The following is a 26,436-nucleotide window of genomic DNA, read 5'->3' as shown; positions in this document are numbered from 1 at the left end:
CTTATGCCTAGGCTTACCAAAATTCAGTATGATATTAATCTTTTGGCTTCATTTTTCTGATCAGCAATAAGATGAAGGTGTTATTCAGTGAAAATGAGAGTGTGTACATATTTATTTATATATTTTTTTTTACGTGTTGCTTCATTTCCCAGTTAGAATCTCCTGATTGACCCTCATGGAATTATTGCGTAGACTTTTATGTTTATTGGTGCTAAATTAAAAGTAGATTCTTTAAACACTGTAGTTTTCTATTTAAAGAAGACTTTAAAACCATATTGATTGTTTTTTATTTGTGAGAGTCACTTGTATTTTTCTGTCCTGCGGGTCAATGCTCCTTGATAGAAGAAAGACTCCTCACCCCTGCTCCAAAGCTAGATTATATGTACAATTCTTCATCTCAAAATACATCAGGGAGCTACTCCCTGAAGTGAGAAGGGTCTTAAAGTCTGGATTTTAGTTTTCGATGGCTCATGAACAATCTTAGAAATCTCAAGAGGAGGCTTATCTTCCAGATGAAAAGATAGTTGGCTCCCAAAGTACATTGAAGTGAAAATGGGATGAGAATGAACTTATTTTGAAGGTCTATGTACTAGGCTCTGTGCAGGAAACTTCATATTATTTCATTTAATCCTCACAAAAATACTAACAAGAAGTAGATATTTAACATTCCTATTTTGTAGATGAACAAAGGAGACCCAAGGTAGTTAAATAATTTCCTTGTCTAAGGTTACAGAGGTAGTAAGAGAAGAGCTGGTTTTAAAACGCTGTGTATGTTTCTAAGTCTGTATTCTTTCACTGTGCTGCCTGCATATTTTTGTGATTTTTTTCCCCACAAACCATCTCATCTTAAGTGAATTTACTAGAATTAATTGCTTTCTAATCTTATTAACCTGCAAGTAGATAATTCAAAATATTTTCCTGTGGGTCTTTTATAATTTAGATGCAGATAGTAGAAGAGCTCCATGCTGCACGTGTGGGAAAAAGTGTGGATTTACCAGTGGTTTTATCTTCCGGGGAGTTAACGAGCATGGAGATTGACTTGGTGGAAGATGATCTACATTCCTCTGCTGGTATACCCTATCTGTAGATGATGATGTTTATGATCTCCTGTGCTTTCTCAGGAGTTAATGAGCCAACATTCAATTTTTACAGTACTTAGATGAAAAATGTTAAATGTGCTCACTTGAAAAAAATAAGGTATGGTATATGTCCTCCAGCTACAGGAGTCAAGTCTAACATTTGTCTTATCATCATTGGTTTTATACATCACACATTATTATGCAGCTAGACATATTTTCCTTTTCCCTTTTTGCCAAGGGTCAGTAATCAGGGTTATCTTTTATTCTGCTGTCAACTATCAGAGTTATCTTATATTCTTGCCCTTAATTATAACTTCTGACAATTTCAACTATGTAAAGCACTGATCAGTAATAGAGAACAGATTGAGGCTTACTGGAGGGGAGGTGGGCAGGGGGGGCACGGGGATGGGTTAAATGGGTGATGGGTTAAGGAGGGCCCTTGTAGTGATGAGTACTAGGCGTTGTATGTAAGTGATGAATCACTAAATTCTACCCCTGAAACTGATATTATACCGTATGTTAGCTAACTGGAATTTAAATAAAAACTTAAAGAAATAGGGCAGATTGCTCAAAGGTATTATATTCATGGATTTCTTATTTATGTAGTAAAGTTTTGATCATTCTTCCCACTCAGAGAAGGGGATAGATATTATCCAAAGTCTGTTAGCATACGATTTTGAATTGTATTTATAAAACTGTAATGCTGCATTACATTCACATTGCACTTTTCAATTTACTAAGTGTTTTCCTGTGCATTAACTTACCTGATCCTCACAGTGGCCTTGTGAAATAATAACGGTGTTACTTGTTTTCTTTCATTTACACATATTTGCCTTTTCAATTATATTTCACTCACAGTGTATTAAATTAGCTTATAAATCCTACGTGTACTACTACTCGTGATGCAGAACAAGGTTTGGCAGACATAGTTACTACTGGAGCAAATTAGTTTATGATTTAAAAGCCACTGAAACAAGTCATGATATTTTACTGGTAGATAATTAAACATTGATTACTGTTCTTTTAAAGATTAGAGTGAACACATTTTGTTTTTGTTGTCTTTTAAAGGACTGCCTTCTCTTAAGAATACCATCAAAGTTCTATGATATCAAAATTTTAGTTACACAAATCTGTTATCAAGTGTCATGAAATCTTAACTCTGCTCTTTTTCTGTAGCAAATACTGCTTTGGACAAAAAGCTTCTAATTGTTATTGACACAAATATTCTGATGAATCACCTCAATTTTGTTAGAATTTTGAAGACAACAGAAATCCCAGGTATTTATAAAGCATGATTTTGATTTTCTTATTTGAGTTGATATTTTATATTAACAATGATATAGGGTATTTTCCCCCCACAAATACATTTCCATTTAGAAATTTTATGAAGTATATATCTTAAAATATATGTTAATAATCAGCATAAGTTTTTTTTAAAAAAGTGCCTTCACAGGTCAACCTAACAATCCAGAGTTACTCTTCTTTGATCTCCTACAGTATCTGTTTTTGTAACATTCATTTGATACTCATATCTGTTTTGTTTTTGTTTTCTTTTAAAGATTTATTTATTTGAGAGAGAGAGAGAGAAAGGGAGAGAGAGCATGTGCTCAGGGAGCAGGGGCAGAGGGAGAGAGAGTCCTAAACTGACTCTGACCCTGAGATCACGACCTGAGCTGAAACCAAGAGTCAGACGCTTAGCCTACTGCACCAGCCAGGCGCCCCATACTTACATCTGTTTTTAATTACCATTTTTAATTAATCTCTTCATTTAATTTAATCTCTTCATTTAGACTGTGAATTTAATCTTCATTTAGACTGTGAATTCCTTTATTTTTTTTATTTTTTTATTTTTTAAAGATTTTATTTATTTATTTGACAGAGAGAGACAGCCAGCAAGAGAGGGATCACAGGCAGGGGGAGTAGGAGAGGAAGAAGCAGGCTCCCAGCGGAGGAGCCTGATGCGGGGCTTGATCCCAGGACTCCGGGATCATGCCCTGAGCCGAAGGCAGACGCTTAATGACTGCACCACCCAGGCGCCTCTGAATTCCTTACTTTAAAACTTCCAGTGCTCCTACAGCAGTTCTTAGTAGCTCAATAAATATTTGTTGACTTCTAAGAAATCTTTTTTATTTTTCAGGCTTTGACAGACTTGTGTTAATAATTCCCTGGGTGGTTATACAAGAGCTAGATCGTATGAAGGCAGGAAAACTGCTCAAACATGCCCAGCACAAAGCTGTGCCTGCAGTGCATTTCATCAACGACAGTCTCAAAAATCAAGATAGAAAGCTGTGGGGTCAGTCACTACAGCTTGCCTCTCAAAAACTTTGTAAGTATTGTTCTCTCAGGTGTTCCTGATTAAGATTTGTTCAGGTGCTGACTCTTATTGGGGGTGCAAAACTTTTAAAGAATTTATAATCATTGGAATGTGAAAAGGCTGGACGTAGTGATGGTTAGGGGTATTCTATTAGGCTGGGTTCAGGCGTTCTTGAATTTTTATTTTTCTGCTTCTAGACCTTCGTAGGGTATGTCTCTGTTTCACAGATATTGATGTATAGTTCTGTATGTGTAGTTTGCTTTATTATAGTACTTTGGTTTCTTTTCTTTTCTTTTTTTTAATACCATAGTTGAGTGAGGAGGCCAGTAAGTAAGCAAGGTTTCTTATCTGTTACTGACTAGAATCTGTCACTATACAGTTTGTGTAATGCAGAGAGAGGCATTGTTTTCCTTGGGTTTGTCAGAATCTCTAATAAGGAGGTGTTTGTATCATGAAGGTCTATAGAGTTTCTCTTGATTTATTTTTTCCATATTAGTTTCTTTTCAGTCATTTTCAAATCATTTTAGTCTTAGAACCTAAGTATGCTGTTTATGTTATATATGTGTATCACCTTGTGGAAAAAAACATCTATGTGTAAAGCAACACTGTTGCCTCTGCAGACTTTATACATATTTTTAGAGGATTTATTTCATTCTTTAAAACCATGTTTCTTCTCAACTCAATCATTTATATATGTACATTTACACTAACTTAAATACCATGGATTTATGTTGTCTTCTTTTTCATATACACGATAAGATATGAAAGAATTCATCCTATGATGAATCTAATGATGGTGTTAAGCGTGAGAAGGCTTTTGGCACGGTCGTTTAGTCTTAAATCTTTGAAGAAAGAGGGCCTCCGTCATTCATTCATTCATTCCCTTTACAAATATTTACTAGCTCTTAGTATGTTCCATTTACAATCCTTATGCATTTTGAGCAGGAGCTTCATGTGGTATGTTTAAAAGCTTTTAAAGAAAAGCCATAAATATTAGAGTTAAGAAAATACTAAAATGTCCAGGACGGCACTGGAGGAGATAATGCTAAGTGAAATAAGCAGAGAAAGACAACTATCATATGATTTCTCTCATCTATGGAACATAAGAACTAGGAAGGTCGGTAGGGGAAGAAAGGGATAAAGAAAGGGGGGTAATCAGAAGGGGGAATGAAGCATGAGAGACTATGGACTCTGAGCAACACACTGAGGGCTTCAGAGGGGAGGGGGGTGGGGGAATGTGATAGGGTGGTGATGGGTAGTAAGGAGGGAACGTATTGCATGATTCACTGGGTGTTATATGCAACTAATGAATCATCGAACTTTACATCAAAAAAAACCCAAATAAATAAAAAAAACAAAGAAGAACTTAAAAAAAAAGAAAATACTAAAATGTTCGAACATTTATATTAAATTGAACATCTTAGGTGGTCTTTTTTTTAACTTCTCACAATGAAAAATTTCAAATGCAGAGGTTGAATAATGTATGACTTCTTGTGTAACTCTCACTCTTTTTCAGTAATTATCAACATTTTGCCATTCTTGTTTATTCTCTCATTTCCTTTTCTCCTCTTCCTACTCTTGGAACTCCTGCAGTAGTTTGAAGCAAGTCCCAGATATTGTATCATATCATTTTTACTCATAAATACTTTGGTATGTGTTGCTAACAGACAAGACTTTTTTTTTTTTGAACAGCTGCACAATTAACAAAATTAACCCCTGATCTAAACCATCGTGTCAGTAAAACCCCAAACCTTAAAAGGAGAGAATTTTACTCTTAATCTTTTACTTTTTTTAGTTTGTTGCTATAAACTATATTTTATTATATAATAGTATGGATAAGGATGATAATAGTGGATAACACTTATATAACCATTATTCTCCAGACCCTTTTCCAAGTGCTTTACCAGCCAATATCTCATTCAAACCATACAGTACTTGTGGAAGATACTCTTACTAGCCCCATTTTATAAATGAAGAAATTGAGACACAGAGAGGTTAAGAACTTGTCCTAAATAGCATGTCTATTTCTTCAATAGATTTGCTTTGAAAATTATTTTATTTTTTATTTTTTTAAATAATTTTTTATTATGTTATGTTAGTCACCATACAGTACATCCTTAGTTTTTGATGTAATGTTCCATGATTCATTATTTGCATATAACACCCAGTGCTCCATGCAATATGTGCCCTCCTTAAGATATTTTGGCCACATTTATTATTAATAGATGCCTGGTATGTTTCTTTTGACTTTTCCATGTTCATATGCTTTTTGATGCTTTGACTTCCTCAGTCTCTCCTTTTTTTTTTGATGATTGAGGAGCTAAATCATAGTAGTGGTCTCAAACTTCTGTGCTGTTTCGATTTCTGGGTTTCTGCCTAGAAATCCATTTTTTGCTTTAATGTTTGAATGGTATTATTCGATTGTAGTTTTTATTAAATTGCTGAAATTGCTTTTAGTTATAAGGTCATAGATATAGTAATAGATTATTTGTAATTGTCTATTTATGTGTTTCTCTGTGTCATTGTTTTCTTCATTGATCATTAAAAACATTCTTCATATAAAGTACAAGGTGCTTAATAGGTTTATTCTGTTGATAAATATCTTTAGGCTTTTTTATCTTAACAAAATTGCATTTTATATTCTAATGATAAACTAATAGTCTTATGAGAAAATTCAGGATTATTGAGTAAAATTAAATTTCCTGTTTGGAAAAAAGCAAAACCAAAATTAACTTTTATTACACTTTACAAATGTCAAGCACATTTGCAACCAGCTCTTAATAATTGCTGATTTTGTGTGTATTATTTTCCTGTTACATAATCATTGAGTATTATAACAATGTATTTTTTAAACAAGCATTCTTCCATTAAAAAAAGAAATGTAGATAGCTCATCTTAAATTGCCTTCATTGAATATAATTTTACCCTTGTCCTTAACTCTTTTTAAAATTGTATGTATTTGTTGTAGTATTTAGTATGGTGAGAGGAGAATAAGATTTGAAATCTGATTGACCTGGGTTAATAACCTGACCTGGGCTGGCGGCAGTTGCAATGTTAAAAAGCAAGTACTACGTGGGGCGCCTGGGTGGCACAGCGGTTGGGCGTCTGCCTTTGGCTCAGGGCGTGATCCCGGCGTTATGGGATCGAGCCCCACATCAGGCTCCTCCGCTATGAGCCTGCTTCTTCCTCTCCCACTCCCCCTGCTTGTGTTCCCTCTCTCGCTGGCTGTCTCTATCTCTATCAAATAAATAAATAAAATCTTTAAAAAAAAAAATAACCTGACCTGGGGAAAGTTAAAGATGAGGAAACTAAGTAAATGAAATAGGGGAAAATAACCTCCAGCTCAGAAAATTATTGTGAAGATTGTTTGAGTTAAAGTATTTGATGGTTTATGGCCTAGAATAGGCGATAATTCTCGTGTCCCTATTAATATGAAAAGCTTATACAGATTGACCAAAAAACAAAAATATCCCTTTTCCCTAAATGGACAAAGATTATTAATAGGTAATTCACAAAAGAAGAAGTACAACTAGTCAGCCCCTTGTTTACTGCGAATACTCTCCTGTTTGCCATTCTTAATGTTGTTAATTTCTTATGTATAGATATTTTTAGTTTAGATCTTTCACTTTTTCCTTTCTTCTTTTCTATTGCTTCTAAGTTTAGAAAGTTATTCTTTTGCATCGTACCAGTGCTTTGGGAATATGAGTTAGTAACTTCTCAGGAGAGCAATTTATCAGTGTGTTTTAAGAAGCCTAAAGATACAATTTTCTTTCTAGAAATGTTTTCTAAGACATAATCAGAGATGCTGACAGTGATTTATATTAATAATGTTCATAACAGTATTATTAATATGGCAAAAAATTTGAAACAACCTGAGTGTCTAATATTTGGAGAAGTTACAGTACTATAGCTATGTGAGAGAATACTACTGTATTTCAAAAAATGTTAATGACAAAATAGGATTTAAAAGAATTTAAAAATCATCCCAAATTTGTTAGATTATGCATTATATACTTACAGATGGTGAATGTTGGATATATTTAGCTGATGGAATTATGACTTACTTTACTTTCCTTTATATTTTCTGTATTTTCCAGATTTTCTAAATTATTTTATTTTTATAAGGGCAAAGTAAAGTTTTCTGCCACCCCTACACCTGACAATTTTCCCACCACTTTTATATTTTCTTTTATTATATTTTTGTTGATTCACGCATTTGCCAAAACCTATACCAGACAGTGTTCTGTGACTGTATCAGTGAGAAACTGTTGAGCAGCTTAAATTCTTAAATATTAAGCATCATATGAACTATAATTTAAACAAAATTTTGTGGGTTTTTTTGATGTTGTGAGTAGACGTCATGCTGTTAGGCCATTGAAGCTGAGTTTTAAGTAATAAATACATATTAATTAAAAAGTACTTGCTATTGCCTCTCATTGGGCCAACTGTTTCCTATAAATTTTCTTGTTTCATTTTCCTGGGTAAGCAGTTTGTCCAAGATTGCATGTCTAGTAAGTGGGAAAGCAGGGATTCAAATCCAGATTAATCTGTCTCCAGAGTCTTTGTTTTGTTCACTTTTGAGCAGTACATGAGCAGGTGCTCACAAATATTTGTTGAATAAACATTTCATGAATATTCTTGCAGTTTTAGGTGTGTTTTCAAGCCCTGCATATTCTATAAGGAGTTAAAGAACAGATAATCTTGAATTTTGATACCTTTAGAGCGATTTACTGTAAGCTTTAACCTTCTTTTTGTCTGCTGAATTGTTTAAAGCTAATAATTTTTTGCTACCCATGTTGCCTTATGGTGTGTGGTATTTCCTCTGGGCTAAAAGAAGGAAAATCGGCTGCTGTAATACATGTCTGTTTGGCTCACTGGTTGGTGAAAGAACTGAATCAGATCTTCAGGCTTATACTCTGAGATCAGTTCAGCTCTGTCTAGACTTCACTCGAGATTGTGAGTTCCTCCAGAGTTTGTCCTTGTATATCCAGTTACTTAGCACAGGGGCCTGGGTACAAATTCAGCCCTATAAAAAAATTTATTCCTGAATGAATGAGTTTTCTAATTTGAATGTTTAGAAGACTAAGTAATACAGGCTAACAGTTGAGAGGGGGAAAAAAGTTATAGTCTAGGAACAGAGTTGAGGCTCCTTATCTAGTATGTCTTGAATTTTAGTGTGTAAGAGACTCAGCAAGGGTTTAAATTCATGTTTGGGTCCAGACTTCAAAGATTCTTTTTTTTTTTTTTTTTTAAAGATTTTATTTATTTATTTGACAGAGAGAGAGAGACAGCCAGCGAGAGAGGGAACACAAGCAGGGAGAGTGGGAGAGGAAGAAGCAGGCTCTCAGCAGGGGAGCCTGATGTGGGACTCTATCCCAGAACGCTGGGATCACGCCCTGAGCCGAAGGCAGAGGCTTAATGACTGAGCCACCCAGGCGCCCTGAGACTACAAAGATTCTTATCCGGAACTGGGTTTGGGGTGTGGCCCTGAAATCTTATTATTAAGTACCCGAGGGAGTTTTGAGGCATGTAGTGTAAGGACTTAGGAAAAACACTGTCTTTGGTCTTCTTTCTACACTTTACATCATTTTCACAGAAACCAAACTTTTACATCATGCTTTAAGGCTTGCAGAATGCCCAAGGACACTTTGCCAACCTTTCATGAACACTTGGTAGGAATTTTTGTGTTTTCTACCTAGGGCCCATATTGCCTTTTCCTATCCATCTCTAAATGTTAATTGCTCAGAGGTTAAGGAAAAGCAGACACATGAAAATGGTTCTGTTGCTGGTAGAACAGTTATTCATTATTTTACAGACCTCTTTTAAGTGGAGATCATTTTAAGCATGATATAATCCTATAATTTACAATCTCTAAGTGACTGAACTGAGACTAGACTTCATAGCTTTAGGTTTCTAATATAGCATTTAACTTACTGATCACTTTCTTTCTTTTGTGTTTAATAGTCATATCCTATTCCATTTTAGTGGTAAACTAACTAGTTTGGTAATTCTACCTGAATTGTACCTTCTTTAGAATTCTACCTGAATTCTAGGTCCCGAATTTTTAAGGCATTGTTTTGCTGTGTCTCATTTTTCTCTTTTTATTTAGGAAGTGTTCTTTCTCTTAGATGTTTTTGACTTGTAAATACAGCCTAGACTGTCCAGATTTTTGGTATGCTTATTGATTGTCGCTTTTGCTGAATTTGCAGATGGACTGAGTGACGAGAACAATGATGATCGAGTATTAAAATGCTGTCTTCAGTACCAGGAATTATTCCCTTGTTCTCTTGTTATTCTGTGCACGTGAGTTTCATAGCCATTTTATCTTTTTTTTTTTTTAAAGATTTTATTTATTTATTTGACAGAGAGAGAGACAGCCAGTGAGAGAGGGAACACAAGTGGGAGTGGGAGAGGAAGAAGCAGGCTCATAGTGGAGGAGTCTAATGTGGGGCTCGATCCCATAATGCCGGGATCACGCCCTGAGCTGAAGGCAGAGGCTTAACCGCTGTGCCACCCAGGTGCCCCCATCTTTTTTTTTTTTTTTTTAATAGCAACATTCCAAAGAATTTTTAAAAGTCATATTATACCCACCAGACTAAGGATCAAAAAAACATACGTGACTTTCGAAATCTGCCAGTAAGCATATTTAATTCTGTATCACATTCTTTTAACGTGTAAGCTATAGAAGAATGAGATTTAAAACCTATGAAGTCTTATTTCGGTTTTATTTCTATGACATTCCAAAACCTTTTATAAAAGCTGGGGACAGCCAATTTAATCTGCCAATGAAAGAGTTCAGAAATAAAAGTCTAACAAATTTTTGGTCATGAGGCAAGAAGGTTATTTAATTAATTAATTAATTTGTGGGGAAGAGGCAGTTGGTGTTGGAGGTATGCCTCTGGTGCCTGTTCATAGAGTGAAGGCTGGAGTCGCGGATCTCCCACTGACCGGCCTTGTGACCTGGGAGTTGCTTAACTTAGTTTCCTCATGTGTAAAATATAGGGAGGATACTAATACCTGCCTCCTGGAGTTACCGTGAGTACTTAGATAATGTGTACGTAAAGGACTTAGGGAAGTGCCCAGTGTGGAAAATGATCTCAGTAAGAATCTTTTTCTCCTCTTCCCTTTCTCCTCCTTCCCTTCCATTCCCAACTAGTATCTTCATAACTTAGTTCTAAGGTAAAACTAACATAACGTTAAGTAAAATTGTACTCATCATGAATAAGAAAAGGCTCTGCAGGAACCAAGAAGAGCGATTTTAAACTGCTCTTTTAGTCTGAGTTTTATTCACTGAAAAGTGGAGTTTTTTTTTTTACAGTTTCACAATCATGCCTAAATTCTGTATGAAATACTGCAATTATAGAAATGAATAGCCCTAAGGTTTTTCTTGTAAGGGGGCTTGGGCAGTTATCATTTTAAATATATGGAAGCATTGAATCACTATATTATACACCTGAAACTAATATAACACTGTATGTTAACTAGAGTGGAATTAAAATAAAACTTTAAAAAAAAATAAAATTCTCATTTTAGCTGTCTTCGAAGATGATGGTATTCTATTTGTGATTAAAGGAAATACTAAAGATTTCTGTCTCTAGGTTATTTAAAATTATATTTTGATCTAGGGCATAATATATCATCTTGGAGTTTGAGGAAGGCTGAGATAGGATAATTAATATGTTAATCATTTTGAATTTGAAATAAGCTAAATTTGAGAGATAATTGTTATGTAATTGTTGCTTTCTTAGTTCAACTTAGAATGAAAATTAAATTTGTGAGACTCTATCAATTCTCCATTATTTCTGCAGTCACTGTTTTGTGATTAACAGATGTAACATTTTTAGTGAAATAAAAATTTGTAGTTGGACTTTACTTTTAATTCTAGCATTATGTTCCAGGGGAGTCTGTTTTTTATTTTTATTTTTTTCTTTAAAAGGCTGGAATCATGTCTACTGTGTAAGTCCCACGAACTTATTATGAGGATACATTTACTTTACTTAAATGGATGATGATGACGATGATGATGGTATTGATAATGATAGTGCTAGGAGAACCCTTCTCCAGCACTAGGTACTATACCTAATTCTAAGTGCATTACTTTACATTTACAATCCTGAGTGTGGGCCAGCAACCCCCAGCTCATATCTCTATTTCTGTCTCTCTTCCGAATTCTAAACTAGTATATTAATCTACTTGTTTGCTTTCATTACTTGGATGTGTCATAGGCATCTGGGATGTACCATCTCCAAAAATGAACTCTTGATTTTTCTTTCTAAACTGTTCTCCATCTGAATAAAAAGTGCCACTTTCTACCCATCTGCTCGAGCCAGAAACCTAGGAGTCCTATTTGATAACTGCCCCTCCCTCATAATCTATATCTGATCAGTTAACAGGTCCTGTGCACTTTTCTTCGTCTCTTCTACCACCATCCCTTGTCCACCATGCTATTTTTCCACTCCTTTTTTGACTCTGAGACTAATTTATGCACTCTACTTCCACACTTGCTGTAGTAATGGTAATTTTTCATTTTTAATTTTAAAAATAAGTTTCATTTTGGAGAATTTCAACGATAGTCAAAGTGAAGAAGAATTAATAAACTCCTAAGTCTTTAGCTACAATTATCAAAATTCTCCCATTATCTATATCCATTCATTCCCTCTCCTCTCACATGATTATTTTTATAAGGTTTTTTGTGTTTGGAGGGAAAATGTACAATATTGAAATGCACAAATCTTAACTATATGATGTTGACAGCGGATATACTGATGTAGCCGACATCCCTCTCAATATATAGAACACTTCCATCATCCCAGAAAATACTCTTCTGCCCCTTTGTGCCCTTTTTCTAGTTTCTTAAGGTGGAAGCTGAAATCACTTGTTTGAGACTGCTGTAAGTTTACCTGTAAGCACTGTTTCAGTTGCATCCCACAGATTTTCATGTTTTATTTTTATTTTCATTCAGTTCAATATAACTTCCCTCTGACATTTAGATGTTTGTTGTTTAATTCCAAATATTTGCACAGTTTCCACTTTTCTTCTTGCTATCAATTTGTACTCTAGTTCCACTTTGATTTGAGAACATTAACATGATTTCTTTTAAATTTGTTAGTTTGTTTTATTGGCAAGAATCTGGTCTATCTTGGTGAATGTTTTACATGCAGTTGGAAGAATTTGTATTCTGTTCTTGTGGGTGGAGTATTCTGTAAATTTCAGTTAGGTCAAGTTGGTTGATAGTATTGTTCAGGTTTTCTATAACTTTACCAATTGTCTGCTTATTCTGTGATTATTGAGAGAGAAGTATTGAAATCTCTAACTAAAATTATGGGTTTAGTTCTCCTTTCAGTTGTTTGTTTTACTTCATGTCTTATGAAACTTTGTAGTAAGATACATACTTTTTTAGGTTTGTTTAGAATTGTCTTTGGAGAACTGACCCCTTTCTCATTGTATGATGTCTCTGTCTGTTCCTGAAAGTCTCATTTGTTTAGTATTAATACTACCATTCCACTTTTTTTGGTTAGTATCTATGTGGTATATCCTTTCCCATCCATTTATTTTTAACCTGTGTCTTTATACTAAGGTAAGTATTTTGTGGGTAGCATATAGTTGGTACTTTATTTTTTGTCCAGTCTGACAATTTGTCTTTTTTTTTCTTTTTGAGAGAGAGAGCACAAGCAGGGAAGGGCAGAGAGAGAAAGAGAGAGAGAGAATCAAGCAGGCTCCACACTCAGTACCCGACACGGGGCTTGATTTTATCACCTTGAGATCATGACCTGAGCCAAAATGAAGAGTAGAACACTTAACCCACTGAGCCACCCACAGGCCCCACAACTTCTGTCTTTTAACTGATGAGTTTATACCACTTACATTCAATTGGTTGGATCAAATCTACCTTTTTGATAATTATTTTGTTTCATCTGTTATTTTTCTTTCTTTAGTTAATTGTGTATTTTTTATGGTGCCATTTTATCTCCATTATTGAATATTTATACCATTTTGAAAAAAACATTTTAATGGTTGCCCTAGCATTTATAGTATACATCTTACTTGATCAAAGTCTACCTTCAAATAGTATTATATTGCTTCATGTTCAGTGTAAGGATCTCATAACAGTTTCTTTCTCCCATCCTTTGTGCTATCATTGTCATATATGTTACCTTTACAAAAATGATGATAAGCACACGTTTTGTTACTATATTTGCTTCCATCATTTGCCATTTAAAGCAATTAAAAATAAGGAAGAAAGAAGTGAATATTTTAAGTGAATATTTTACTTCCATTTTTTGCACTCTTCATTATTTTTATAGATTCAAGTTTCTCTCTGGTGTTATATTCCTTCTGCCTAAACAAATTTCTTTGACATGTGTGTGTCTATTGCCAGTGAAATTTTTGGTTTTGTTTGTCTGATAATGTCTTTATTTCTTAATTTATTTTTGAAAGATATTTTTGCTGGATATACAGTTCTGGGTTTTTTTTTTCCTTCCAGTATTTTAAAGAGGTCACTCCATTTTCTTCTAGTTTGTATGGTTTCTGATGAGAAGTCTGATGAAAATGATATCTTTGTTCTTCTATATGTAATGTGTCTTTTTTTTAACTTTCTGCTTTCAAGGGTTTTTCTTTGTCTTTTGTTTTTTAGCCATTTATTTTAGCTGTTTTTAGCAGGTATGTCCAGATGTTTGTGTGTGTGTGGCATGTGTGGCGTGGGGGTTGGGGGATAGGTAGGGAAGAAGGATTTATCCTGCTTGATACACTCTGAGCTTCTTGGATTTCTGGTTTCCTGTCTGTCTTCAGTTTTAGATAGTCTCAGCCACTATTTCTTCAAATATTTCTTCTGCCCATTCCCTCTTTTGTCCTTCTCATATTACAGAATTATACTGCAGTAGCCAGTTTCCGAGATGACCCCAGTGATTCCTGCCTCTTAGTATTACTGCCCTGTGTAGTCCCCTCCTGCACTGTACCTGGGTTGGTTGTACCAGGGACATACTATCACTCTCAGATGAGGTTATAAAAATCAGGATGTTAAAGACTGGGACTTCCTTCTCGGGTACTCTTTTGCTTTCTCTGCTCTCAAATCAGTTGTTTTGTGGAAGCAAGCTGCCATGCTATGAACAGCCGTATGGAATAGACCCGCATGGGGAAAAACTGAAGCCTCCAGCCAAGAGCCAGTGACGGACTAAGGCCTGCCAACAGCCACAGGAATGAGTGCCAATTAAACCTTGAGAGGGCTGCAACCCTAGGCAACAGCATGTTCCAACCTTGTGAGAGACCCTGAACCAGAACCAACCAGTCAAGCTGCTACCAGATTTCTGACTCTTAGAAGCTGTGTGAGATAATACGTGTTCATTTTAAGCTGCTGAGTTTTGGGATAATTTGCTATACAGCAACAGATAACTAATACAGGCACTTATGTTGGACTGTTTGATATTGTCCCACAGCTGCTGGATTTAAAAAAAAAGCACTTTTATTCTCTTTTTATTTCAGTTTGGGTAATTTCTTTCCTTGCCTCTGTCAAGTCTGCTGAGGGGCCTATTGAAGACATTCTTCATTTCTGTTACTGTGGCTTTTTTTTTTTTTTTAATTGCTGGCATTTACATTTAATTTTCATGATTTTCATCTGTGCTGAAATTGCCCATCTGATTTTGCATGCTATTCACCTTTTCCATTAGAGCCTTTAACAAATCAAAATTATTTAAAATTCCCTAGCAGATTGCTTCAACATCTGTGTCATATCTAAGTCTGGTTCTGTTGATTGCTTTGTCTCTGGGTAGCGTGTTGTTTTTTTCTGCACAGAATTTATATGCAGATTTCAGGGTTCAGCTACTCTGTGGTTTCCTCCTTTCTTCAGGTCCACCCTTAAGTTTTTGTCTGCTCTGGCCAGCCCTGAACATTGTCTTCTGACATTCCAAGTTACTGCGGCTGTGCTTTCTGTTGTAGCCATTAATGCCCTTGGGCAAAAAGACCCTTGTAGCTTTTACCAGAGCAGTACCTCTGTGCTGAAAGTAGACTTCCCTCCAGCTCCTGCCTTCATTTTATTGCTCTCTAGTGCCTTCAGATAGCTTTTTTTTTTTTCCTTTTTTGTCCAAATTTTCTAATCCTCATCTGTGGGAAGATTAGTCTGACCAAGCTACTCTACCATTAACAAAAGCTGGAAACCTGTTGGATTCCAGAACAGCAATTTAATAAACACAGATCTGATCATGTCACTTACCCACTGAAGCCCTTAAATGTCTTTCCATTTATTAATGCTCTTGGCTTTCTCTATAGCCACATAAACTGGTTTCATGCACTATGCTTTAATCATACTTTCTTCTTTCAGCAAATAGCACATTTTCACCATTTGTCTTATGCTCACTGTGAGTAAATTTGTAATTGCCTACCACATGGAAATTATTTCCCTTACTATGGCTCTCTGTTTATTTCTCTTCGGATGATCATATTCCTGTGTCCAAATCCAGCTCCCACTTACCAGGTACAATTTTGGGCAAATTACTTAACCTCTTTACACCTCCGTTTTTCATTTGTGAAAAGGGGATAAAAATAGTACCACTCCTACCTATGAAGTTTACTGTGAGAATTGAATGGGTTGATATCAATATGCTTAGAACAGTGCCTAGTACCAGGAAAAAAACTCAATATATAATAATTATTATTTTCAAAAGCTCAGGTGCTGTGACTTTACTGTGTGTTAATTCCTTTATCTTCTTTGTTTAAAAAAAAAAAACCTGTTATCCTTTGTTAATATATTTTTTGAGAATCACCCACCTCTGATTAGATCCCATGTGTTTTGAGTTGCCATGTGATTTATCTTATAAAAAATAAAATATTTTTTCCTCCTAACCCCAACCTTAGGGATGATAGAAATTTAAGAAACAAAGGCCTAATAAGTGGTGTGAAGTCACTCAGTAAAGAAGAATTGAGTGCAGAGTTATTAAACTTATCTCTGAACACAGATGTATGTCATCAGCCTTGTATATCTAAACAACAATTGAAAGCAGGTAGTATTCTTACTACAAATAATTAGAAATATATCTTCTTTTATGTACTGACATTAATAACAATTGGAATTGATAGTAAATTTTCATCTTGTACATTTAAAATAACATTGAAATATTTGCCGGCACACAAATGGTTAGAAATAAATGAAAATAGAAAGAAAGAAGGAAAGAAGGACGGGAGGGAGGAAAGGAAGAAAGCAAAGAAAGAAAGAAAAAATGAAAGAAAGAAGTGAAAATTATAACAGTAATCCAAAAAAACCCACAGTTAACATTATTGTGTTCTACATATGCTTTTACAAATTAATTTGAATTTTTGCCCATACACTCGCATACATTTCCACATGTTTATAATCATCATGCACATGCTGTTTTGTACCTTTTAATTAATAGTAGCTACAGGAAATGTTCATTCAAGGTGGAGGGAAATTTTTAATTTCCTTTTTTACTAGTTTCCTATTCGTAACCTTCTATTAATGCAATAAAAAACTGAGTAATAAGAGGAATTTGAAAGATTCTAATAATAGTTTTATTTTTAATTTTAAATTAATACTAAGAAAAGTAAAGGTAGTACAATTGTTTTATCTTTTTTTCTTTTACCAGAATAATCTGTCCTATAGCTTGATATTTGATGGAATGTTATAGTAAATTTGACATAATTTTAAAATACATTCCAAACCTTCTCCCTGTGTTGGAAAAATAAATATTGAAATCTTTCATATTGCATGTATTTTTTATGTGTAATTGTATAAAAATTCATATATATGCTACTACTGCTACTTATTTGACTTTTTTGGTAATAAAATTTCTTTTGTCATAATATTCAAAATGACATTTAGATGGAGGAAGAGGATATTTTAGTTTATGGTTTTTCAGGGGTAACATGCTTTCAGTTTGTCCATTCTGTTACTATCACTTTAAGTCCTTAGTTGGTATTTGTAGAGATAAGCCACTTAATATTTTACATTTTGCCTTAAAGAAATTGCAGTTGTCTTCAGGTATCAAAATAGTAATGTTAATGAAATGATGTCAATTGAAATAATAAAAACTCACTTTAAAGAGGAGGTCCTTTCAAAACAATTTACTGATGTGAGCTGCAACTGGAAGAATATATTATTTTTGGAAGAAAACACACTTTGATCCATAATTCTTCATTTTCTATTATAAATTGATGCAAAGCATTCTTTTAATTTTTACTTTTTTTTGAGAATAATAAAAATTATGGTTGAAATATTACATATTTCCTAAATTTTTGTTTTAATAAAAGTCTTCTGTTGCCTTTTGTTAAAAAGAAAGCATTTGCTAATGTGATATATTTGTGTTGCTTCTAAAACAGCTATTCTATAGTACATGTTTCTAAATACTGTTTAAAAAGTAAAGTTTTGATTTGGTTTATGTAATTTAAATACTACTTATATACAGAAAATGTTTACTGTTTATGGCTAAATACCAATTGTATATTTAAAATACTTACTATTACATTGGTGTCTTAAATAAAGCCTGTAACTCTTTGTTTTAAAGAAGCAACACTGTTAGAAGGGAGCTGTGAGGAAGAACCTGCACGTTCTGGAGTACCCATTGTACTTGAAAGCATGGTATCTGATCTTGAAAAATCTCTTGGAACAGCTTTATCTGCAATACTAGAAACAGAAATGAAAATTGCTTTTGGAAACCTTTGGATGGAGGTGATTATTTCAACTCTATTAGTTGAAAATTTCTGTTTCATTGCTAAAGATTTATGGCCTTATCTTAGGAAATAGGACTTGGATAAAATGTGTAAGCTTCATTGTGATAATCTATATCCCATTATTTTTTTTCTTGAGGTTTTGAAATAACGTCTTGAACATTTAATGATGAACATTTCCTAAAGATTAGAAATGATATTTTATCATTTTTTTTTCAGTGAACAAGTATTTATTAGGTATTTACTGTGTGTCAGACACATTGCCCCCAGGGAGCTTAATTTGAATTCAGAAAAACTTCTGTCTTCTATAGTTTATTTGAATTAGAATGTCTACTATAGGGAATTCCCATAGCAATATGTATTCAGAAAAAGAAGTGTACATTTTGGCTTATGTCATATAAATACGAGAATCAAAGTATAAAAATGATCATTATTAGCAAGATAGTTTATATTTTTTAGATTCATATCTTTTCTACGATCAGTAAAATACCACGTTTGGCAATAGTGGTCTTTTTAGTTAATGTTTTTTTGCTGTTCATATCTATAGCCAGGAGAAACATTATATCCCCCCCAATTGTAGATTGCATTTATACCAGATATTCAGTGAGATTCTAATACTTGTCAATATGATATTTTTGCTGCTTGATTATATTATCAAGTACTGAACCAAGATGATAAGGAATGATCAGAAGATTCTAGGAGGGTTGACTTAAATTAGATACTTTATAATAGAGTCTGGGGAAGTCATTGCATATGAATGATTCAAAACAGGATGTGCTGACGTCTTGTACTAACTGATTAATCTCCTTTATAAACAGGTCTTTGCAAGAGTGTAGCCAGTGTTAATGATAATTGACATCTTTTTTCTATATAGATTTTCCTGCAGCTATATGAAATAATTACATTGATTTCTTCCTAGGATTGACTCTGTTGGAGAGTAAATTGACCATCTTTCCTGATTAAAACTGTGCTTCTTCTGATTAAAACAGTGCTTTTGTTTTGCACATATAGTTTCTGAAACTATGAGGAATACTAATATAAATTTCACAAAAGTAATTTGTGGTGGAGTTAGCGCTTTAAGATTATGATTGGCTTTTAATAAAAGATCTTTTAATTTAAAAAGAATTTAACTAATTGTATTTTGCCCAGAAATGTAGGAATGCCTAAATAGGTAATTTTTAATAATAGGAATAATAAATTAGTAGGTGGTAATTTTTTCTAAATATTTTTTAGATGCTGTACTTGAAGCCACCATGGACTTTAATTCATTTATTACAGTGCTTTAGAAAACATTGGTTGGCTGTATTTGGATTAATTATGGAGAAGAACTTGCTTTTAACCATTGAGAGCCTATATGAAAATCTCTGTAAAGGTATGGATTTTTTATTTTGTCTTTTTTTTTTTTAAGATTTTTAATTTTATTTATTTATTTATTTGACAGAGACAGCGAGAGAGGGAACACAAGCAAGGGGAGTGTGAGAGGGAGAAGCAGGCTTCCCGCCAAGCAGGGAGCCTGATGCAGGGCTTGATCCCAGGACCCGGGGATCATGACCTGAGCCGAAGGCAGACGCTTAACGGCTGAGCCACCCAGGCACCCCATGTCTTTAGCAATGTTGTGTTAAAGTCAGGCTAGCTGATATATTCCCTGGAATGTGCAGATGAATTAAGAAGAAATTGGTAAATTATTTTTTAATCATTTACACTTCTGTAAAGGGAGTTTGTGGCAGCTGCATGAATGGATGCAGTTCACAGAGCTTATGATGACTATTAATGGTATCACTGTTGATGTTCCTGGACATAGTGAATATATCATTTTTTATTATGACTGAAAACTTTTAAAACCATATTTTACAGTTTATTAAGTATGTAAGTAAAATTTAGATTTTTAAAAGTTTCTTACTGTGTTTAACACACAAACTTTGACCATATTTCATGTACTAATTTTAGAAATAGTGTATCAAAGTGTCTATTCTAAAATATATGGTTAAAGAATAGGAAATGTTTGTCTTTGGGGCATAGCGCATTCTAGAACCAGAAGAGACTATAGTCAACCACTTAGTTGGTGGTTTTTAACAAAGCCAAATTGTACAGAACTTTCTCAAAGTGCCTCTGGAACTGCCACATTGAAGATGGAAGGATTGATGGGGAGCCTGGAAAGTTGGTGGGCCTTTGGCCCTCAACCCCAACTTTAGCGGTGCAGTTTTCTTTTATCATTTTATATATGGAGATTCCAGGCAGGCTTTGAAAAAAAAGTTTCTCTGCTAAGAAGAAAAAATGGGAAAAGCACCGATCAAATGTTATGAAAGCCCATGTTTTATGATTAGACTAACTAGCCCTGAGAAAGTAAGTGATTTGTCCAAAGTCAAACAACTAGATTTTTCTTGCTATACCTTTAAAAAGCAAAGTTTATGTAACAATTATTAGGATGTTCAGTTGGTCCTTGACTTTTCTGAACCCCTAACATGAAATGATCTATTCTGTTTATTATTTTATGTGTTACTTATATCTTGTCTACTTTTGAAAAATAACTGAATATAAGACGGCCATTAAGTAACAACCTGAGCACGAGATGGTTTAAGCCAAGTTTAAAGTTACAAGAGCAAGATAATGAAGAATAAGAAAGATAATTTTACCATAAAACATGTGCAATCAATTATTATAAAACTTGAACATGGATTTTAACACTGAGCATCCTGGAAGCTAAAACAAAACAAAAACAGAAACATATTCTATGGGAGGTATATCACAACTCTTCTCTCTTTCCCTTGAAATGTAAACTTTTGGAAAACGTTTTGTATCTTTGAAAATTATCTCAGGGGGTAACAGCCTTATGACTTTTAAAAGTTACCAATTTTTAAAATAAAGACATTTTCCAGGCATTATCTTTAACTATAGAAGTTATTTATAAGTGGTATCATATGAGACGTGGAACGACCTCTTGGACGCGTCTTCATACCACTTTTACGAGGTATATAGAAACATTTTCCATATCTTGGATGGAAGCATAATTTAGTTGGTTCTATCAAAAGAGAAAGTCCATAAATCATGTATGATCTTGAACAAGATTTAATTTTAAAAATGGCACGTCTAGTTGCTGTCTTCCATTTTTCTCTTTTGCCGGGGATGGGCACTGTGTGTCTTTTGCATACAGCTTAGAGGTTGTAGCAGCAGCTCTAACTGGGAATAGGAGAGAAGTGAAGAAATGGTGACTCTTCCTTTTGCTAAAAAAATCATTTTTGGAATCATTGTGTGCATAATTTATTGATCCTTGGTCTAGAAGAATCTGATGCCTAATGTTTACTGACTTGTAAAGATATATAATAGAATTATAAAAGTGCCTTCTGTCTTAAAGTAATTTCGAATTAGAAAAATCAGCTTATGATTTTGTTTACTGTCTTTTAATAGTATCCTCAGCTATTGAATTATGCATATGTGTTTAACTTCAGTATCCCAAAGAATGGATTCTTAGATCAATTCGTAGAAAATTGTGTGGAAAATGATTTGTAGCTTTTTTCAATTTTGTTATCCGTGTTAATTTTAATCTGGGTGATTACTGACCTTATATAAGCATTAAAGTATTTCATCCTTGTAGATTCTTTTTATGTTGTGTCTAGGTACTGGATTCATCATTATTTCCCTTTAGCACATAATCTTAGTAAAGACTTCTTGTAAGACAGAAATCAGATGATTAATTCAAGGATGTAAGCCCTATTGAACATTGACTGCATTGGAGAAACGCCTTAAAAGAAGTTGTGCCCAGTTTCTCCTGCTAAGGAGATTTACTAGGTTCATCAAATCTACATTCTGTCCTATGTGTAGCATCTCTTATCTGTCTTTTTTTTTACAGGAATTTAAACTAGTCATTGAATTTAAAAATAACTAAGTGCTTTGTAAAGAAATATACTTTTCTCTGTTTGTTAAAGGGGAAGCCAGAAGCCTGATTATAGCCATCACATTAGATTATAATTTCTGAATATTGTGTAATTATTAAAATCTACTTTTTATTTTCATTTGACCTTTCAGTATTTCTAAGCAAATACTTGTATACATGATACATAGTTTTTTAAACTCACAGTACCAGCGAAAAACCATGCTGGTGTTTCAGAATATAACAGAGTCTCTGCAACTGTGAACATTAAAAGAAAATAAAACAGGGCGCCTGGGTGGCTCAGTTGGTTAAGCGTTTGCCTTCGGCTCAGGTCATGATCCCAGGGTCCTGGGATCGAGCCCCACATCAGGCTCCCTGCTCAGTGGGGGCCTGCTTCTCCCTCTCCCTCTGTCTCTTTCCCTGCTTGTGCTTGTTCTCTCTCTCTCTCTGTCAAATAAATAAATGAAATCTTTTTTTAAAAAATAAAAGAAAATAAAACAAACACATTGTATCATGGTTATTTTAAATGCTTTTGAAAACTATTGTATAGCCTTCTACTCCAATAATGGAAACATTTTTTTCTGTTCTGAGCTTTGATGACATTAGAAATTTGCTTAACTTCATTGTTCATAACTTTTAAAATCTGTGAAATCATTGTCACCACCTCTCCTAATTGGTTTGAGAATTTAATAAAAGTAATTTTAGTTGAAAGAAAATTTTTATACCTTTAAATTATTTTTTGTAGATTAACTTACTTTGCTAATTTATAAGGAAAAAATTCTGCTAGCTTGTCTTGCCCACAACTCACTGTTACTCAAATTATTATTATTATTTTAAAAGATTTTATTTACTTATTTGACAGAGAGAGACAGGCAGCGAGAGAGGGAACACAAGCAGGGGGAGTGGGAGAGGAAGAAGCAGGCTCCCAGCAGAGCAGGGAGCCTGATGCGGGGCTCGATCCCAGGACCCTGGGATCATGACCTGAGCTGAAGGCAGATGCTTAACGATTGAGCCACCCAGGTGCCCTATTACTCAAATTATTTATATTTTTGCTGAAGTTGTGTTGTGCAGAGAGAGGAGACATTGTTTTCAACAAATCTAGTATCACATTTGATATAATAGAATTTGAAGGCAGATCACTACATGATTAACTGAGTTGGTTATGAGAGGTACTGCATGTACCTTACATGCTTACCACCAAATGACTCTTCTGATGCTTCCATAGTCATCTGTATAGGAAATAAAATCAGTCTTGAAAATCTGTAGTTTAACTTGTTTGGTAATTCTCTCTTTTCTGAAGAATACAGAATACCTGAATCAACTCCAAGAACATTGTCTTTAGCTAAATTTAATTGTAATGCCTTTTACACCAGAGAGAGAAATAAGGGGTGGTGTGTTAGATGTAAATTTGTACTTTTCTTAAATTTCATAATTAACATTAGACTGGTTTTCCAAAGACATTTTTGTATTGAATTTTCATTCTTATCTAATTTTTCCTCCTTAATTTTTGTTACCAGCTAACAATGCAGTGGATTTTACAACAGTGAAATTTCTGCTTCAGGATTCAAAAAGCTTGTTACATGCTTTCAGTACACGGTCAAATTATGACGGTGTTCTTCCACAGGCCTTTGCTCAAGTCAACGAGCTCCTCCAGACATTTGCAGAGGTAAGAGACCTTTGGATGCCATTTAGACTACCTAGTCACATATGTTCTAAAAATGTATTAGCAGACAACAGAGGTAAAGGATATTTCAATTTTAACTTATTTTAACCCATGAACGGCATTAAGTGATTATTAAGTGAATTGAGCGGAAAGTAGGCCATTCTTATTGTAAGTTATAAAACACATCCTCTTATGGATGTGTTGTTGGAATTGTTGGAATTTTATATTGTTTCATTTACGGATGGAAGCAAGCTATGCCTTGTTGTTTGACTACCTGTTTCCTAGTGCGCCAGACCAGTGGATCACAACATCCATCAGAATACTTTGGAAGTTTTTTTTAAAAGATGCAGATGCCAAGCCCCTCTCAAACCAGACTGAATCAAACTTCTGGCAGGGGTCCCCAGGAATATTGTTCTTTTTCACTTTTTATTTTGAAATAGTTTCAAACTTACAGAAAAGTTGCAAGACGAGTTCAAAGAATTCCAATATATATCCTTTACCCAGAGGCTCCAGTGTTACCATTTTTTCACGTTTGCTTTATTATTTTCCCTTACTAGCTATCTACCTACTTATCTATCCACATTTTTTTCTGAACTATTTAAGAGTATGTTGCAGGTACGATGCCCCTTTACCCCTAAATACTTCCATATATGTTTCCTAAAGAAAAAGGATATCTTATGTAACTAATATAATTAATCAGGGAATTAGTATTGGTATAATACAATTAGCTAATCTGTAGACCTTATTCAGACTTTGGCAATTGATCTACCAATTTTTTAACAATCTTCCCATGTGGCCCTTATGTAGTCGGCCTAGCACTGATGCCTTTTTACCTCTTTTAAGTTAACTATATAAGTTTTGTTTCTGGTAATACTCTATTTCTGCAGGCTTCTAAATTCAAATCTAGAAAATTCTGGGAGTTTTATGTGTCAGAAACAGCTCAAAAAACTCAGTAATCACAATTATTAGATAACACATTAATGATACTTTCATCTAATATATATATCATATTCTTATTTTTTTTCTGAGTTATAGAATTGACCAGGTTTGTCTCAGTGTTGTTTTATGGTCACATAGGACCCACTACCTATGAAATAATGAAAGGATTAGATACTAAACTTCGTCATAGCTGGTAGGAAAAGAACTTACTTGCTTAAGAGAGCATCTCGTGAAGTAAAAGAAGCATCTTTTTTTTTTTTTTATAAACTAATAAGAAATATGTGATTACTCTTGCCGAAAATTGATTTAAGGGGTGAAATGATCTTTTGGGTTAAGAGGACTAAAACCTCGGTGGTTGTATTTTTCCATGGCAAATGTGAGTTTGGGAACCATCCGTAGGAAAGAATGGACCTGGGTATTTGGGGGATTGCAGCTTGAGTCTGTACTTGAATTGTGTAGGGAACAATATATTATCCTTTCTTATCACAGAATTGAGCCTTAAACCCCATCTTTAGTGAAACAAACATAGTAAACAAGATGGAAAATTCAGATTACTTGCTGGCTTTATCAGTCTTTGAATTAAGATTACTGAAAATAAAAAAATTAGGATTGATTGTGTTAAAAATAACAATAAATGTGCAGATTTAAGGTCCTTTCATCAATTGGAAACCAAGAGATGGGAGTTACCATGAAAATGTGGCATTAAAATTTAGTGTTATCAGATGATGGCATGCCTACTAGATGTTGTCCACTGAGTATTTAAAAATATTGAATTGTTATTTATTCCTGGATCCTAATTTTCCAGTTGCTACTTAGCAAGAGATTCGTGAAGGCCAGTGATGAAGAATCTGCCTCATAAATGCTCTTCCCTCAACACCTGGCACTAGTGTGGTGGCTGGAAACAAACCTGTGTTGTTTCCATGATTAGAGCTCTGAAGTGTTGCTCCTTTATTTTCATATTAGAAACAATTCATTGTCTAAGTCAGCCAGGAACTTTGAGATTTAGCTTGGGCTTTTAAAATACACTTTGAGGGGCGCCTGGGTGGCGCAGTCGTTAAGCGTCTGCCTTCGGCTCAGGGCGTGATCCTGGCATTTCGGGATCGAGTCCCACATCGGGCTCCTCCTCTGGCAGCCTGCTTCTTCCTCTCCCACTCCCCCTGCTGTGTTCCCTCTCTCACTGGCTCTCTGGCACATAGATAAATAAAATCTTTAAAAAAATAAAAAATAAAATAAAATACACTTTGAGTAGGAATCGTTTTGTAGAATGCATTAGCTTTGGTATATGACTAAATACTTAGTCCTGTCTCAGTAACTTGAGCAACAAATAGATTACCTCCAGGGGTAGGCTATCTAAATACAGTAACTTCTAAAAAAAAAAGAAAAGTCCCAAACTTAATTTACCAAGTGTAGAAAATCAGTAAAAGAGGAATATTCACTTGTTTGCTTCTGAAAAGGCTTGTGAGAAAACAAAACGGAGAGTTAAATGATCATTTTCTAGAGTTTTATATAAGTGGGGCGGGAACAGGAAAAGGATATGTACATTTTTTTTTGATAAGCCTTCCAACCAAAAAAATAAGACTTGCTTTGCCAGGATGATAGAATATTTAAAGTCAGTCTTGTTAATAAACTTTAGGCCTACATGCCCTTTAGATCCCCATCCTGACTAGTTGTGTTTTCGGTGTTTTTTTTTTTTTCCTAAGTTTTTTGTTGTTTTTAGAGAACGGGGTAGAGGGCAGAGGGAGAGGGAGAGAATCTTTTTTTTTTTTAATGATTTTTTTATTATATTATGTTAGTCACCATACAGTACATCCCTGGCTTCCGATGTAAAGCTCGATGATTCATTAGTTGCGTATAACACCCAGTGCACCATGCAATACGTGCCCTCCTTACTACCCATCAC

General features: G+C 34.3%; 1 protein-coding gene across 5 annotated transcripts in view; it reads left to right on the top strand.

Moving 5' to 3' along the window:
• SWT1 (SWT1 RNA endoribonuclease homolog) overlaps window positions 1–26,436 on the top strand; it is a 98,666-nt gene that overhangs the window by 17,575 nt on the left and 54,655 nt on the right. For all 5 annotated transcript variants that reach the window (XR_004627274.1, XM_011227018.3, XM_019801378.2 and 2 more), the window contains exons 7-14: window positions 941–1,070; window positions 2,256–2,357; window positions 3,217–3,405; window positions 9,603–9,696; window positions 16,240–16,385; window positions 17,904–18,067; window positions 19,300–19,438; window positions 23,452–23,600. Coding sequence is in view for 4 of the 5 variants with exons in the window: in XM_011227018.3 (XP_011225320.2) it covers window positions 941–1,070; window positions 2,256–2,357; window positions 3,217–3,405; window positions 9,603–9,696; window positions 16,240–16,385; window positions 17,904–18,067; window positions 19,300–19,438; window positions 23,452–23,600 (1,113 nt within the window). In the remaining variant the exon portion in view is untranslated. The remainder of the gene's footprint in view (window positions 1–940; window positions 1,071–2,255; window positions 2,358–3,216; window positions 3,406–9,602; window positions 9,697–16,239; window positions 16,386–17,903; window positions 18,068–19,299; window positions 19,439–23,451; window positions 23,601–26,436) is intronic.

Source organism: Ailuropoda melanoleuca, chromosome 8 (assembly GCF_002007445.2).
Source record: "Ailuropoda melanoleuca isolate Jingjing chromosome 8, ASM200744v2, whole genome shotgun sequence".
NCBI classification, from domain to species: domain Eukaryota; kingdom Metazoa; phylum Chordata; class Mammalia; order Carnivora; family Ursidae; genus Ailuropoda; species Ailuropoda melanoleuca.
This window is presented reverse-complemented; position numbering and strand designations above follow the sequence as displayed.